We start from the raw sequence: 16541 nt of genomic DNA on the forward strand, positions 1-16541 counted from the left end.
TGTCTGTGGTATTCTGAGTAGGATTCAATGATTGAATGACTGTGACGTGCTTCAATCTCCTGAAGGCGGGGCGTTAGCGACAGACGCAAAAGAATCACTGGATTCTATTCCGGCCTGATTGAGAACCGACAGATGAATTCCGCTATGCTGTGACAGAGCATATGCAATCGCTTTCACTGAGAGGATGGGAGGTAGCCACTGACAACGGTGAAACCCTACACACAGCTTGCCATGGAAGGAGCCTTGCGTGTTTGATGAAGAAGACAGTAGGAAAGCAGAGATTCAGAAGATGGAGCATCTCCAAACCTCAACCTATTCTCCATTACTGCAAAACAAGTAACCATTTCATGTTCTTTTGCTTTTTACAATCAATCCTGATAATTTCTGATATCCTGACTAAGATTTACAAGATAACCATAGCTTGCTTCAAGCCGACAATCTCCGTGGGATCGACCCTTGCTCACGCAAGGTATTACTTGGACGACCCAGTGCACTTGCTGGTTAGTTGTGCGGGATTGCAAAAGTGTGATTGCAATTTCGTGCACCAATTACATAGCCCAAATGGCATGCGCCTATAAGCAAACACTCCATATGGGCACGTGAAGGAGGTTTTCTCTTGGTCTCTAGGATCAACCACTATTTAGTTATATCCTGAATAGCTGTCGAGAAAACAATAAAATGCATGGCCCGCAAGTCGTTCCAACATATGGTCCATGAATGGAAGTGGGAAATGATCTTTTCGTGTAGCTTCATTGAGTTTTCTGTAATCTATGCACATCCGCCATCCAGTGACGGTCCTTGTAGGAATTAATTCGTTCCTCTCATTCGGAACTACAGTGATTCCTCCCTTCTTTGGGATAACATGTACAGGGCTGACCCATGGGCTGTCTGAGATAGGGTATATCACCCCTCCCTGCCATAACTTCATAACCTCTTTCTGCACCACCTCTTTCATAATTGGGTTCAGCCTCCTTTGAGATTGAATGGATGGTTTGGCATCTTCTTCTAGCAGTATCTTGTGCATGCATATGGCTGAGCTTATTCCTTTCAGGTCAGCAAGAGTCCATCCAATGGCATCCTTGTGCCTCCGCAGTACTTGGAGTAGTTCATCCTCTTGATTCTGGTTGAGGGATGAGCTTATGATTACTGGGTAACTTCCATTTTTTCCCAAATATGCATATTTGAGAGTAGGTGGCAGTGCTTTGAGCTCAAGCTTTGGTGCCTCTAACTTTTGATTTTCCACCTTGGGTGCTTCTTGTGTATGAATTTTTGTTGCTACAACCTCTTCACTTGATTCATATTCCTCCCCTACTACCCTCTCTGGCTCTTCAGGTTCTTCTTCTTTAAAGTCCTCATGTACTTCTTCCTCAAGCGCATCTAACCTCATGCATTCCTCGAATCGCTCTGGTGGGTAACTCATGGCCTTGAATACGTTGAAGGTCATCTCTTCATTGTGTAATCTCAAGGTGAGGCCACCTTTTTGGACGTCAATGACAGCTCCTGCAGTGGCCAAGAAGGGCCTCCCCAGGATAATGGAAGCCTTGGGTTCCTCTTGCATATCTAGGACCACAAAATCTGCTAGGAATATGAACTCTCCCACCTTTACCAACAAATCCTCTACTATGCCGTGAGGGAACTTGAATGATCGGTCTGCCAATTGTAGGGCCATCTTTGTTGGTTTAGCCTCTTCAATCTTCATCTTCCTCATCATAGCTACTGACATCAAATTGATGCTGGCTCCTAGGTCACAAAGAGCCTTCTCTACCGTGATCTCACCTATGACACAGGGGATCTGAAAACTCCCTGGATCCTTCAATTTCTGGGGTAATTTGTGCTGAATGATAGCACTGCATTCTTCGGTCAGTATCACAGTTTCGTTGTTCTTCTAGCTTCTTTTCTTAGTCATGAGCTCCTTTAAGAACTTGGCATAGAGAGGCATTTGTTCTATTGCTTCAGCAAAGGGTATGCTGATCTGTAGCTTTTTGAAGATTTCTAAAAATCTCAAAAACTGGTTGTCATCCCCCTTTTTCTTCAATTGCTGAGGGTATGGAACTCTCGGGACATCCTGCTTCAGCTTCCCTTCTTCTTTTTGACTTTTAAAAGTTGGGCTCTGATCTCCATCTTGCCTTTCTCCTTCGTCAATTGACTCTTCTTCTAGTTACTTCTGGTCAAATCCCTTCAGTTCCTTCCCGCTCCTAAGAGTGATAGCTTGACACTCCTCCTTTTTACTTCTGTTGTTGCCAGAAGTCTGATTGAATAGGTAACCAACTTGTGTTTCAAGCTTCTCAATGGCAGCATCTTGATTCTGCATATTTGACTGCACTTCCTCTCGGAATGCTTTACGGTCTTGGATGTCTCTGCATATGCCTTCAAGTAAGGTTGCAATCTTAGAGATTCTGTCATCAAATGATAGTATGTTGAGGGTAGAAGTAGAAGGGTGAGATGTATTGATGTGGTTTTATGGGTATGTTCTCTGTGTGAATTGTTGGGGAGCTGTGTTGTTGTTAGAGTTGTGATGTCTCTGATCTTGGCCTTGGTCTTGTTGACTACCCCACCTAAAGTTTGGGTGATTCCTCCATCCAGGGTTGTAGGTCTTGGAGTATGGATCATGGTTGTGTCTAGGTGAATTTCCAATGTAGTTTGCTTGCTCCTGAGTGCCTTCTTCCTCTTCACTTGCTTCCTCTTGAGTTGAAGTGGTGATCGCTGCTACTTGACTTCTCTCCATCTTCTTGGTGAGGTCAGCTAGCTGCTTGGTGATGAGCTTGTTTTGAGCCAGCAGAGCATCTACATTGTTCAGCTCCATTACCCCTCTAGTGTTCCCTCTTTCGGAAGCATAGAAGTAGTCATTCTCAGCTACAGTTTCAATGACATCTATGGCTTCCTCAATGGTCTTCTTCTTGTTCAAAGAAACTCCGGATGAATGGTCTACGGCCTTCTTTGATTCATATGACAGTCCTTCATAGAAGATGTGCAGCTGCACCCATTCATTGAACATATCAGAAGGACATCTCCTTGTTAGGTCTTTAAACCTCTCCCATGCTTCATATAGAGTCTCACCATCTTGTTGCCTAAAAGTTTGGACCTCAGCTCTCAGCCGATTGACTCGTTGAGGGGGGTAAAATCTTGCTAAGAACTTGTTCATAACATCATTCCAAGTTGTCAAGCTCTCCTTTGTAAAAGACTCCAACCACTTGGTTGCCTTGTCTCTGAGAGAGAATGGGAACAACAACAGTCTATAGGCGTCAAGCTGAACGCCATTGGACTTCACTGTGTCGCATATTCTCAGGAAGGTGTTTAAGTGTTGGTTGGGGTCTTCTTGAACACCTCCTCCAAACGAGCAATTGTTCTGAACAAGGGTGATGAGCTGTGGCTTTAGTTCAAAGTTGTTGGCATGGATGGTTGGTTTTTGGATGCTACTTCCGCAGTTCCCTGGGTTTGGGTTAATGTAAGAGCCCAAGACTCTTCTATCTTCCCCACCAGGATTTGCTCTACCTCCTCCACCATGGTTGTGCACCTCTTCCTCACGATGGTCTTCCATGGTTTTTCAAAGTATTCTTCACAGTGTTCCTCCTCTTCTTCAGCACCCACTACACGTTTTTATTTTGCCTCCCTTCTTAATCTTAAGAAGGTTCTCTCAGGTTCAGAATCAAAGGAAGTTGAAGCTCCGCTTCTTCTCCCTGTCATACAACCAACAGAGTGCAAGCAAAGAAAAGTAATGCAGAAAGTATCTTGTTAGAATTACTTGTTAGTGTCAGTGATGCAATATATCAAACAGTTAGTGGGTTAGTGAACTGAATTGTAAATAGCAAAGAAAAACTAAGAAACAGGGGAGGGGAAGAATTAAACTAAGACGGAAAGCAAATTAACCAAACAGAAAATTAAATCAAACAAAATACAAATGCTCAATCTAGTGATCCTCTAATGTAATCATTGTCGATGCACAATCAATTCCCGGCAACGGCGCCATAAACTTGATCGGGGTAAAACTTGTCTCTCAACAAATTCCCATTCGGCAACTGTACCAAATTTGTCGTCAAGTAAAAACTCACAATAGAGTGAGGTCGAATCCCACAGGGATTGATTGATCAAGCAACTTTAATTAGAGGAATGATCTAGTTGAGCAAATCCATGAATAGAGTTGATAATTGCAGAAATTAAAATGGCAGGGAAGTAAATGACTGAAAGTAAATAGCAGAATTGTAAATGGGAATGGGGGAATTGCTCATAAAAGTAAATTACAGAAATTAAAGAGAATGGGTAAGATCAGAAATGGGGAGTTCATTGGGCTTAGGAGATGTTGCATTCTCCGGATCAATTTCATTTTCATCGCTTCCTCAATCAATGCACTCATTGATCTCCTTGGCAATCTTAAGTGATTGAATCACAATTTCTTGCAATTCAATCTCTCAAATCTTGATCAATAGCCAATTCCTTGGTCAATTGCTCATGAGAAGAGATGAAGTGTGGTCACTGATTATACCACATGCACTTCCCAAATCAAATGCTTAGAGGGTTATAGCCACATACCCATCCACACTCAATTTGGTCCAGCATGAGAAAGCATTTCTAGCTAATCTCTTCATTCCTCTTTCAAGGATCCGAAGAGATCCATGTTTGAATAGTTTCTTTTCCAAGATAACTAGCCAATTGGATGAAGATCGAAAGCTTTCAAGTAAAATCAAAAGGAAAGATAGAAGAAGAAGAAGAAGAAAATTAGTATTGATCCATCAAATTACAACAGAGCTCCCTAACCCAATGAAAGGGGTTTAGTTGTTCATAGCTCTCGAAATCAAATTCAAAGATGGAGAATACATCATTAAGCTAGAAGTGCAGAGAAAGTAAAAGTACAAAGAGTAGTTCTCTTCTCCCCCTAAAAGCTTCTCTCTATTTCAAAACTACTCCTATATATACTACTCTTCTCAGCTTCTAGTCAGCTCTTCAAGTCTTGGGCCTCTGGATCTTTGAGTTTGAAGCAGTTCCTTTCTTCATTTGGGCTTGGCTTACTTGCAGAGAGAAAGTGTGAAGTGGGTAGAGACTTTAGCTCAAGACGTTAGGGGTGTTTAACATTTAGTGAAAATACAAGTTCGAGAACGTTAGTGACACTTAACATTGTCACTAACGTTGCCATGCACCCCTTTGCCCCACGTTAAAGCCCACGTTAACTGGGTTAACGTGGTTTTTAACGTTGCCTTGTTAGCCTTCGAGAACGTTAGTGACACTCAACATTGTCACTAACGTTCAAGTGTGCCCCTTCTTGCTTCACGTTAAAGCTTACGTTAACTAGGTTAATGTGGCTTCTAACGTGGCTTTTGCCAACCTTCGAGAATGTTAGTGACACTCAACATTGTCACTAACGTTCAAGTGTGCCCCTAGGTCTCACGTTAGAGTTCACATTAACTGGGTTAACGTGGCTTCTAACGTGGCCATTCTTAGCCATCCCAACGTTAGTGACAATGTTGAGTGTCACTAACGTTGGCTCATTCTTCATTCCTCAACGTTAGCTTCCACGTTAACCAAGTTAATGTGGAGGTTAACGTGGCTCTTGGGGGTTGTGTGGTTGCTCCAACGTTAGTGACAATGTTGAGTGTCACTAACATTGTCGACAACTCTCCATCTCTTACGTTAGCTCCCACGTTAACCAGGCTAACGTGGGAGTTAACGTGGCTCTTTGCACCTTAGGCCAACGTTAGTGACAATGTTGAATGTCACTAACGTTGGCTTCTCTTCCCCCTTTAACATTAGAGGCCACGTTAACTAGGTTAACGTGGCTTCTAACGTGGCCATTTGTGAGCAATTGCCAACGTTAGTGACAATGTTAAGTGTCACTAACGTTGGCTCAACTTCTCTTCTCCACGTTAGGGTTCACGTTAACTTAGTTAACGTGACTCTTTAATGTGGGCATTGATGGCTTTTGAGAGTGTTTTTGGCAATCACTTTTCTCCTTAACTTTGCAAGTTACCTCCCATTCCTTACTTCCTTTGGTCCTGAAATCAAGCAATAGAGTGCATCAAAGTTCTAGTCCACGTCATGGGTAATGCAATATACAATTTTGTCATTAAAATCATGCAAAATCTTCATGAAATAATGTAAAATGCACAATGTATACTTGAATCAAGGTCTGAGTGAATATCTGCCCAAAACTATCTTATTTCCTAAGAAAATGCATGAAATTACCGAAAAACAGTAAAGAAAAGGTCAGTGAAACTGGCCAAAATGCCCTGGCATCAGGCACCCAAGCTGGCGTTTAACTCCAGAAATGGCCTATGCACGTGAATGCTTCAATGCTCAGCCCAAGCACACACCAAGTGGGCCCCAGAAGTGGATTTCTGCACTATCTGCACTTAGTTACTTATTTTCTGTAATCCCTAGTAACTAGTTTAGTATAAATAGAACTTTTTACTATTGTATTCATATAGCTTATGACATTTTTTCACATTTGGATGCTGGCCACACGGCCATGCCTAGACCTTTCACTATTATGTATTTTCTACGGTGGAGTTTCTACACCTCATAGATTAAGGTGTGGAGCTCTGCTGTTCTTCATGAATTAATGCAAGTACTATTATTTTTCTTTCCATTCACGCTTACTTCTTCTCCAAGATATACGCTTGTACTTAATTCAGTTAAGTCAGAATGAAGGGGTGACCCGTGACAATCACCCACTATCTTCATTACTCGCTTAGCCAAGATCCGCATGCCTGACAACCACAAGCGGTCTACATGATGTTCAACATAGTCATTGGACGACAGCTGGAGTATACTATCTTGGGTCTCTAATCCTCGGACTGAGTCTGTAAGGTTAGAACCTTCGTGGTATAGGCTAGAACCAATTGGCAGCATTCCTGAGATCCGGAAAGTCTAAACCTTGTCTGTGGTATTCCGAGTAGGATCTGGGAAGGGATGACTGTGACGAGCTTCAAACTTGCGAATGTTGGGCGCAGTGACGGTGTGCAAAAGGATAGAGAGATCCTATTCCGAACCTAGTGTAGAGATCGTACTTGGTATTTTTCCTCCGAGAGGATCATACAACTTGCCATGGAAGGGAGCACGCATGATTGGAAGAAGACAATAGGAAAGCAGAGGTTCAGAAGCAACAAAGCATCTCCAAACACTTATATGAAATTCCCACCAATGAATTACATAAGTATCTTTATCTTATTTTATGTTTTATTTATCTTTTAATTATCAAAACCTCATAACCATTTGAATCCGCCTGACTAAGATTTACAGGATGACCATAGCTTGCTTCAAGCCGACAATTTCCATGGGATCGACCCTTACTCACGTAAGGTATTACTTGGACGACCTAGTGCACTTGCTGGTTAGTTGTGCGGAATTGTGAAAAGTGTGATCACAATTTTGTGCACTAGCACGCGTACGCATGATGGAAAAATTAGAGATGCGACGCATACGCATGAGGTGACATGTACGCGTGGGTGGACTTTGTGCTCGAGGCACAATTCCCTCCCAAAACGCGCACAAGTCTCTGGAATTTTTATGGGAGGTGAAAATTTCGGATCCATGCGTACGCGTGGGTGAGGCGTACGCGCGGATGGTCGAAAAACTTGGGGTCACACATACACGAGGCATGGTGCTCTATTTCTCAATGTTTTTCCAAGTTCTTGCACCAAACCAAGCATTTCAAACCTCCAAACAGCTACCAAAACACTATAAAACCTTATTTAACATACTAGCTGTTCATACTATGGGTCGAGTTATGCGAGCTGGGATGGATGAAGACAAAAACGACCGACCTCTTCCTAAAGAGCTCGGCCAAGATGCTATAAGGGCCCGAGAAGGCCCAAAGCAGAAGACCACAGCCCATCTAAAGGCGGCTGACTAAAGATAAGGGGACTCACCCACAAAAGATAAGATAAGATAACTAACTTATCTCAAGGGAGGTCATTCCACACTACTATAAATACACTGGAGCACCCAGGTATAACTCATACTCTGATTCTACACAAAAACATGCCTAAAGCACGTGCTAACTTAAGCATCAAAGTCTCTTGTAGGTACCACCACCCTCAGGTGACCAAGAACAGCACCACCAGATCCAGCAAGTTGGACACGACAGCTCTGGCCACCACAACAGATCTCCTTCGAGATTGACCATCAGTTTCAGGTAACCCTCGGAACATTGGTGCTATTTCCGGGGAACCTGGAAGTCATCCCGTTGTCATGGAGGACAACCTTGACAACGATCACAACTCTGGCTTGGAGGACAGAACACTACATAAGAATGCGAATGCTACACCAAAAGATACACCTCAAAAAAAGGGAGATAAACAAACCCCAAAAACTGAAATCTTGGAAGCCATCTGGGAACAACAGCATCGCCTTAAACAGCTTGAGCAAGAAGCCGACCGGCAGTGGGAAGCCGAGCAAGACCTTCGAAGAGAAACAAGGCGACGTCGAGAGCTGGAGGACAAGCTCCTAAAGCTTGAAGCTGATCTCAAAACTCAAACAACTCAATCCAGCTACGAGAGTAGCCCCCACATGGACCAAGACCCATTCCCAAAGAAGATCATGAAAGCTAATGTCCCTAAGGACTTCAAAGCCCCGACATGACCTTATATGACGGTATGTCTAATCCAAGCCATCATCTCAGCAATTTCAGAAGTCGGATGTATCTTACGTATGCCTCAGATGCAATCCGCTGTAAAGCTTTCTCGACCACTTTGACCAAGATGGCAATAAAGTGGTTCAATAGCTCACCGCCAAGGTCAATAGCGAGCTTCGATGACCTCGCCAAGAAGTTCCTAGCTAGATTCTCCATCCAGAAAGACAAAGCCAAACATGCCCCAAGCCTATTAGAAATTAAGCAAGGAGATCGAGAGAGCCTCCACAACTACATGGAAAGATTCAACAAGGCATGTCTGGACATACAAAATCTGCCAACAGAAACAGCCATCATGGGTCTCATTAATGGCTTGCGAGAAGGACCCTTTATCCACTCCATATCCAAAAGGCACCCAACATCCCTGAACGAGGTACAAGAACGGGCAGAAAAGTATATTAACATGGAGGAGAACTCTCGACTAGGAGAAACCTCAAAATCTGGATTCTCCTGCCCACCTCGGGATAAGGATGAAAAGTCCAGGAAAAAAGAAGACCAGCCTACTGAAAAACCTAGAAAATACCACAACTACACTCCCCTCAGGGTGTCCCTTGTGGATGTCTACCGAGAGATATGCAACACTGAAAAGATCCTGCCCCCTCGTCCGATTAAGCATAAAAGAGGACAAAGTCAGACAGAGTATTGCGAATACCACCGAGTCTACGGGCACCCTACCAAGACGCATTAATCTAAGCTCATAAAACGCAAAAATTCACCACCCGATTACAAAAAGGTCAGCAAGGTGAAAACCAAATTCATTGCCCGATTACAAAGAGGTTAGCAAGGTGAAAGCGATAGAAGTAAGTTAATGCAAGAAGTTATAAAAAGTAATCCATAGAAAGCGACCTGACGAGGTTTGACTAAAAATGGATTACTAAAAATAACTTAACAATGTCCGACAGAGAAGTCAAACCAATGAAAGGATCACTGAAAAGGGATGAAGACACCTTGCTAAGGCCAAAGAAAGATTAAAAAGTCGAGACAGAAGTGCCTAGCTATAAAAGTACAAGTCTTGAAAAAAGACACTACTTAAAAAGCAAAAGCACAAATGAGAGCTAAAAACTCGTCCAAACAAACTATAAAGAAAAGGTTCCCCTTGGAACACTACCTAAAAAGTTGTTGGAACATGACTAAAAAGCTCACGAAGGAGCGACGTCTCAAAGCAAGCACGACCTCAAGGAAATAATAAAAAGCCAAAGAAGTTGAAAACAACCTGAGGCTCAAACATGCTCAGCAAAAAGGGGAACAGCTTCGTTCAACAAAGGAACAATCTCGAAATAGGGCTACAAAGAAGTCATTCGAACTAACTAAAAAGGTTCTATAGAACACTAAAAAATTGTCGGACAAGTTACTGAAATCCCAGACACCAAGCCACTAGGATCACTTCGCCAAAAGCAGAGAACAGACAACATAAATTCAAAGCAAGGCATGATCCAAAGGGCAAGGGTAAAAAACTTACACTACAACAAGGAGGTCGGACAAGAAAAGTACCGAACTTCTATAAATTCGCAAGGGTTGCTAGAGTAAACCTCCAAGTATTAAAGGTTTGATTAAACATATCAAGTAAAATGCATCCTTCAAATATAAAGTAGTAAAGACTCAAGGGCTGACTAGAAGGCAGCCCAAGAGTTTAAATGTTTGTTTTTCAAAATAAAGGTTGCTAAGAAGCAACCGAATGTCAGAAATAGTCAACCTCAGAGAGACTTACAAAAACATAAACAAGTTCAAAAGTCCACAAGTTGGACTATAACAGTACACAAAAGTCATAAAGGATCCAAATTTTTCCCAGTAGCAACATCTTTAGGAGGAACAGGAGGAGGCACGGTCGAGATCGGAGTAGCATTAACAACTCCATCTGACTGGTTCAGAATCTGCACATCAGGCTCAGGAGGGACGACCTCTGAAGTGTTAGAAGAAGCTGATGCTGCCGAAGCTTTCCCTGGTGGCATAAGAGGAGGACCCTCATCCTCATCATCAGGGGCAGGCATGATCTTACCGTCCACCACCACATTATCTATACTGAACAAGGAAAGATCGGCCTCGGGAGTAATAACTTGGACCTAAGCCTTCAGGATCTCAAATATATCAGTCATACTATTTACCATGTGTCCCTGAAGCTCGGCATAATCATCTTGGGCCGATTGAAGCCTCTCCTTAGCTTCTAGTAGCTCGCCGTATGTTCGAGTATAGCTCTCCTTATACTTTCTCACAGCCTCATCAGCCAAGTTAGCAGCTGCCTCCACCCTAGTAGCATGCTCCTTTTCTCTTTCCACATCAAGATCCAACTTGGCAACCCGGGCATTTAGCTCATCCTTCAGATCCTTTACCCTATCAAATTCAGCTCGGGCATCCTCCAGAAAGGCCTTCGTAGCACAGACAGGGGATTCCTTAACAACTCGAGATAAGGCCGCGCCAAGATTGGCCATCCGAATGCTATTGCTCGTTATGAAATCAAGGTGATGAAGGATCGAGACATCGTCCATAGGGACTTTACCAAGTGGAGCAATCAATTCTGTAGCAAAGGAAATGCCATCAAACTCTTTATCATTCAAGTCATAGGTCCCAATGGTTTTTTGCTTTTTGGGAGCGGGACCGGTAGTAGGAGGAGAGGAAGTAGGGCCAGAAGTCACCTGAGAAGGATCAGATGGAACTACCCAAACTCTAGGGGTCGGGATGAGATTTCTCGGTCCCTGAGAGTCAGAAGTCGGCTTCTTTGGGGACACCTGAGAAGACCCTTCCCCCGAGGTCTTCACTGACATGTTTTGAGCAGCGGTCGCCTTTTTCGCCCTCCGGAAGGCCTTTATGGAATCTGGAGATTTTACCATTTCTGAAAAGGAAGTCAAGAAAATAGTTACAATCACAGATAGAATCCCAAGTCAATAAAAAAATACACTTTGCACAAAAGAAGAGCTCGGCCACTACCTAGCTCGGCACTGAGGAGGGAAGGATCTCCTAGAAATCTCTTTATGTCCAGATGAGGAGGCTCCCCCCAGTACTCCTCTAAAACATTCACAAAAGCTTGTTCCATCGCATCTAAACTCTCCCAAGGATATTTAAGGACTACAGGATCTTTTTGCCATAATAAAGGAAAGGTTGGCTCATTAATTTCATTTAAAAAGAAAGGTCGAGCATCCTGAACAGCTCGAACCTTAAAGTAGACGTTCTTAAAATTCCGAAAAGACTCATCAAACATCAAAAACACTTTCTTCCCCTGGGTAGCCCGGAAAAAAAATCCAAGAAGCTTTCTTCTTGGCCACCCCGGGTTTTGTCAGAACAAAAAGATAAAGAAAAAGTTGAATGGTAGGTCGGACACTCAATTTTTTTGCACAGTAACTAAAAGATCTTTAAAAAGGCCCAGGAGTTTGGATGAACCTGAGAAGGGGCCACATTACAATTCCACAATAGTTCGGTTTCAAAAGCAGTAAAAGGAATGGTAATCATCAGCAAGGAAAAGAAGTAATCATAGGCGTAGAAAAAGGGACGCTCTTCCCGACCTAAGGGAGGGAAGCTAACCCTCTCCTCAGGGTCAGGCGACATCAGTTCATAATTCTTCTCATCCTCCCTATTAATACAAATCCTATGAAATCACCTAAGTTTCTCACAATACTCACATACATCAGGACTATAGCATCCAGCCAATCGACCATACCAGCGGGGACTTTGGAGGACATCTCGACAATATTCTTACGGGAAGATGATAAGTCGAATTCACTCCCCATATAAAATAAATCTGTTCATTGGCAAGCACACCAGATATTGTCAAGTAATAACCCATTAGGAGTGGGATCGTATCCACAGAGATTGGTAGATTTGAGCAATTTTAATCAATGGGTAAATTAGTCAAGCTGAGCAATATGGATTGTGATTGCAGAATTGTAAATAAGTAGAAATGTAAATGACTCAAAAGTAAAGAGAAGCAATAGAGTGCAGAAAAGGAAATGGCAAGAATGTAAAGTGCAGAAACATAAATGACTTAATTGTAAATGGGAATGGGGATTAACAGAATGTAAAGAAAGCTATAAAGAATGTGGAAGATAAGAATAGGGGGAGTTCATTGAGATCAGGAGATGTTGTTCTCTTTGGATTAAATCCAGCTCATCTCATCTTCAATCATGCAACTCCTTGACCTATTGCCAATCATGATTGATTGAGCCCCAATCCCTTGGTGACTCAATCTCTCAAATCTTGATAATCAACCAATTTCTTGGTCTAATTGCTTATGAAGAGAGATATTCTTGGTCCTTGATTATACCACACATCCTTGTAGATCCAGAATAGAGGGTGGATTATATGTCACCATATCTAATCACCAAAACCCAAATCTACTCAAATGTGAAATGTGATTTCAAGCATGGTTTCATGATTCCTTTTCCAAGGTTCCCATGAAACCCATTTTGCATTCAACCTCTTTCCCAAGATGATTGAACACTAGCATTAAAACGAAATTCCTTCTAGCAAATCAAAGAGAAGATGAAGAAAAGAAAAAATTCACTGTCATTAATCCATCGAGTACAACAGAGCTCCCTCTCTCAATGAGAGGGAATTTATCTACTTATAGCTTAATAGAAAAGTACAAGAGATGGAAAAGATGATGTGAAAAATAAATCTAACTATACTTCAACAAAACTACTGCTCAACCACCCCTTCTCAGTACTTTCAGGGGTTATTTATACTACTCCTAGCATTAGAATAAAGAAAATACAAAAGAGAAAAGAAAAATACTATTTGGAGGGAAAAGAAAACTCAATAAACGTGACCTTCCAGCTTGGCATGTGACTGGCGTTTAAGTGGCGTGCCACGCCCAGCCTTCAATTTGGCTTGGCATGCCACGCCCAGCTCTTCAAGTGGCACACCGAATGTTTTGGTGTCCCTGGTGTGCCACGCCTTCAAACCCAAGTGGCACGCCCAGGGTCTTTTTAAGCCTTGGTTAGCCTGGCGTGCCACGCCTTGGAGCCCAAGTGGCACTCCCAGGCCTCTTTCTTCTTCTTCTCCTCTCTGGAAAGTTGAACAAGCGTGGCATACCCAGGGTCTGGCATTCCACGCCCCTTGTATGCGCTTGGTTTCTTTGTTGCCGTGCCACGCCTAGAGCTCAAGTGGCACACCCAGGCTCTCCCTTCTTGTTCTTCTCCCCTGGACAATTGAACTAGCCTGGCACGCCCAAGACCTGGCGTGCCACGCCCATTGTGGTTGCTTCATTTTCTTCTCTGGAATTTATTACTGGTGTGCCACGCCCAGCATGTGGCGTGCCACACCCATGGAGAACCTTCTTCAGTTCTCTGGAAAATAGAACTGACGTGCCACGCCCAGTGTGTGGCATGCCACGCCCAACATTCTTCCTTGCTCCAGTAGCTGGCGTGCCACGCCCAGCATTCAAGTGGCACGCTCAGGTGAATAATGAGAGTTGGCATGCCACGCCTTCGACCTCAAGTTGCACGCTTAGCTTTGCTTGGCCTTCCCTAGTGTTGGCGTGCCACGCCTGGGTCTTCAAGTGGCACTCCCAAATGAGGATGAGAGCTGGCGTGCCATGCCTTCGACACCAAGTGGCATGCCCAAGTGCTTGGACCTTCAACCTCTTTTCTGGAAATTTGTACTGCCGTGCCATGCCTTGATGCTCAAGTGGCACGCTCACCTTAAGATGGCTCCTTTAAGCTTGGCGTGCCACGCTTGGGTCTTCAAGTGGCACGCCTAAGTGGTGGTTTGGAGCTGGCATGCCACACCTTCGATACCAAGTAGCATGCCCAAGTGGTGTCCCTTTTGGATTGATGAACTGGCGTGCCACGCCCAATAGTTCAAGTGGCACTCCCATAGTGTGTGATGGAGTTGGTGTGCCACGCCCTGCTTGGTGTGCCACGCCCCTCTTGTGGCCTTCAGCATTACTCTCTGGAAAACTATACTGGCATGCCATGCGCAGCTCCTGGCGTGCCACGCCCAGGTAAAAGATTTGAGGATCCTTTCTGGAAAATATAACTGGCGTAACACGCCCATCTCCTGGTGTGCCACGCCCACATTCTTTCATGGCGTTTGTTCCAAGTGGCATGCCAGTTTCACACGCCTAGCTTTATTTTGTTGTTTTCTTCCCTTTTTGTTGTTCTTTTCACCTGAAATTCAGCATAAACCCATTTCAAAGCAATGTACCATAATATTCATCAATTAATTCATGAATTCCAATGATCAAATGAGATTATGCTCTTTTATGGTCCTTTTTAGGCAAGAAAAAAAGGTTAAATGATGCAAGTCATCACAACACCAAACTTAAGCTTTGCTTGTTCTAAGCAAATCAATGTGATTTGTTCTTAGATAGATTGAGACTTGACCTTGAATAGATGCAAACATTACCAAGGATAGGGCTAAGTGTTTAACACATGCATGAATATTATTGTTTCAATGTCACAATGAACTCCTAGATCCTTGAGGGTTCTTCCAAGTATATGCCTCAGGGACACCCTTACCAAGGGACACCCTTACCATCTACTTATCGTACCTTCTAAGTCTAGTTACTCATTATGATTTATTTTCTTTCAAGTTCATCCAAGGTTTATACTTAGTTTCTTTATCTCTTGGCTTTGAATAGTCCCACTTGGTCTTAGTCTCTTTTACTCTCGTTTTTGTAACAACTCACCATGGACTCTCATGGAAACAAACTATTCTTTTATTGATGTTGATAAAACTTGAACAACACTACATTTTCTTTCTTTTAATCATAAAGGACTCATAGAAGACTTTAAAGCATAAGGAAATTAAACATTAACATAAACTATCCTAGCATGCAACTATCATCAAACAGAAATTAAACATAAGGAAATTAAACAGAAATTCATAATTTTAAAAGTGTCAACCATGGGACTCAACAACCTTGAGCAGCTTCAGTTCATTGGCCCTTTTCCTTTGTCTTTCTTCTTGGATAAGGAGGAGTCTTGATCATCTTTTTTGGAAGATCCCTCTTATGCCTTTGTGTCCTTGGGCTTCCAAAATCCCAGCCTTCTCATGTAATTTCTTTCATCCTCCTTATGCTTAGCTAGAATTTCTTCTTGTCTTGTGCTTAACTCCTCCATTCCTTGCATGAATGTTGGGTATCCGTGGTTCAAGGCTGCCACATCATTACACAAGTGATTCAGCTTCGCTTGTGTGTTGATATCATATTGCCTCCTTGAAATGGTTCTAGCATCATGATGAGCGGATAATTTATACCCTTTTTGGCATTGTGTTTACATAGTTTTTAGTATGTTTTATTTACTTTTTATTATATTTTTCTTAGTTTTTATGCAAAAATCACATTTCTGGACTTTACAATGAGTTTGTGTGTTTTTCTGTAATTTCAAGTATTTTCTGGCTGAAATTAAGGGACTTGAACAAAAATCTGACCCTCATGCACTCAAAGTGGATTTTCTGGAGCTACAAAAACCCAATTGGCGCGCTCTAAATTGCGTTGGAAAGTAGACATCTTGGGCTTTCCAGAAATATATAATAGTCTATACTTTCCTTGAGATTTGATGGCCCAAATTATCGTTAAACACCAGCCATAAACTTTCTGGCGTAAAACGCCAGAACTGGCATAATTCTTGGCGTTAAATGCCCATTTTGGCACCCAGGGTGGCGTTTAACTCCAATTGGGGGCATATGCACGTGGAAGATTGAAAGCTCAGTGATAGAGAGAATTGTTACCGGTTCGGAATTCCACAAAATATTTTCGTTGTTAGTATAATCCAAACCGATAGTCAATCCTCAAATCAAATTAAATTTTGTTGTCACAAGTACAAACCCCAAATAAGAATTAACCGGAGTATTTAGACTCCGGGTCGTCTCACAAGGAGTTGTGATGAAGTGGTCAATTATTGGCTATGAGGATCAAGGGGGGTTTGGTTGAAAATTGGGCAAGAAAATAAATGGCAAGAAAAGTAAATTGGGCAAGTAATTAAAGAAA

At 42.7% G+C, this 16541-nt stretch overlaps 1 protein-coding gene and 1 non-coding gene across 2 annotated transcripts; both read left to right on the top strand.

The window, feature by feature from the left end:
- Window positions 1-2990: 2990 nt before the first annotated feature.
- On the top strand, window positions 2991-3096 carry LOC130938509 (small nucleolar RNA R71). The gene has a single exon (XR_009069674.1). It is a non-coding gene; the product is annotated as a small nucleolar RNA R71 (small nucleolar RNA).
- Window positions 3097-8690: 5594 nt separating this feature from the next.
- On the top strand, window positions 8691-9308 carry LOC130934410 (uncharacterized). The gene has a single exon (XM_057863990.1). It carries the CDS (start codon window positions 8691-8693, stop codon window positions 9306-9308), a length of 618 nt encoding a protein of 205 aa, XP_057719973.1.
- Window positions 9309-16541: the final 7233 nt, after the last annotated feature.

Source organism: Arachis stenosperma, chromosome 6 (assembly GCF_014773155.1).
Source record: "Arachis stenosperma cultivar V10309 chromosome 6, arast.V10309.gnm1.PFL2, whole genome shotgun sequence".
Lineage (NCBI taxonomy): Eukaryota > Viridiplantae > Streptophyta > Magnoliopsida > Fabales > Fabaceae > Arachis > Arachis stenosperma.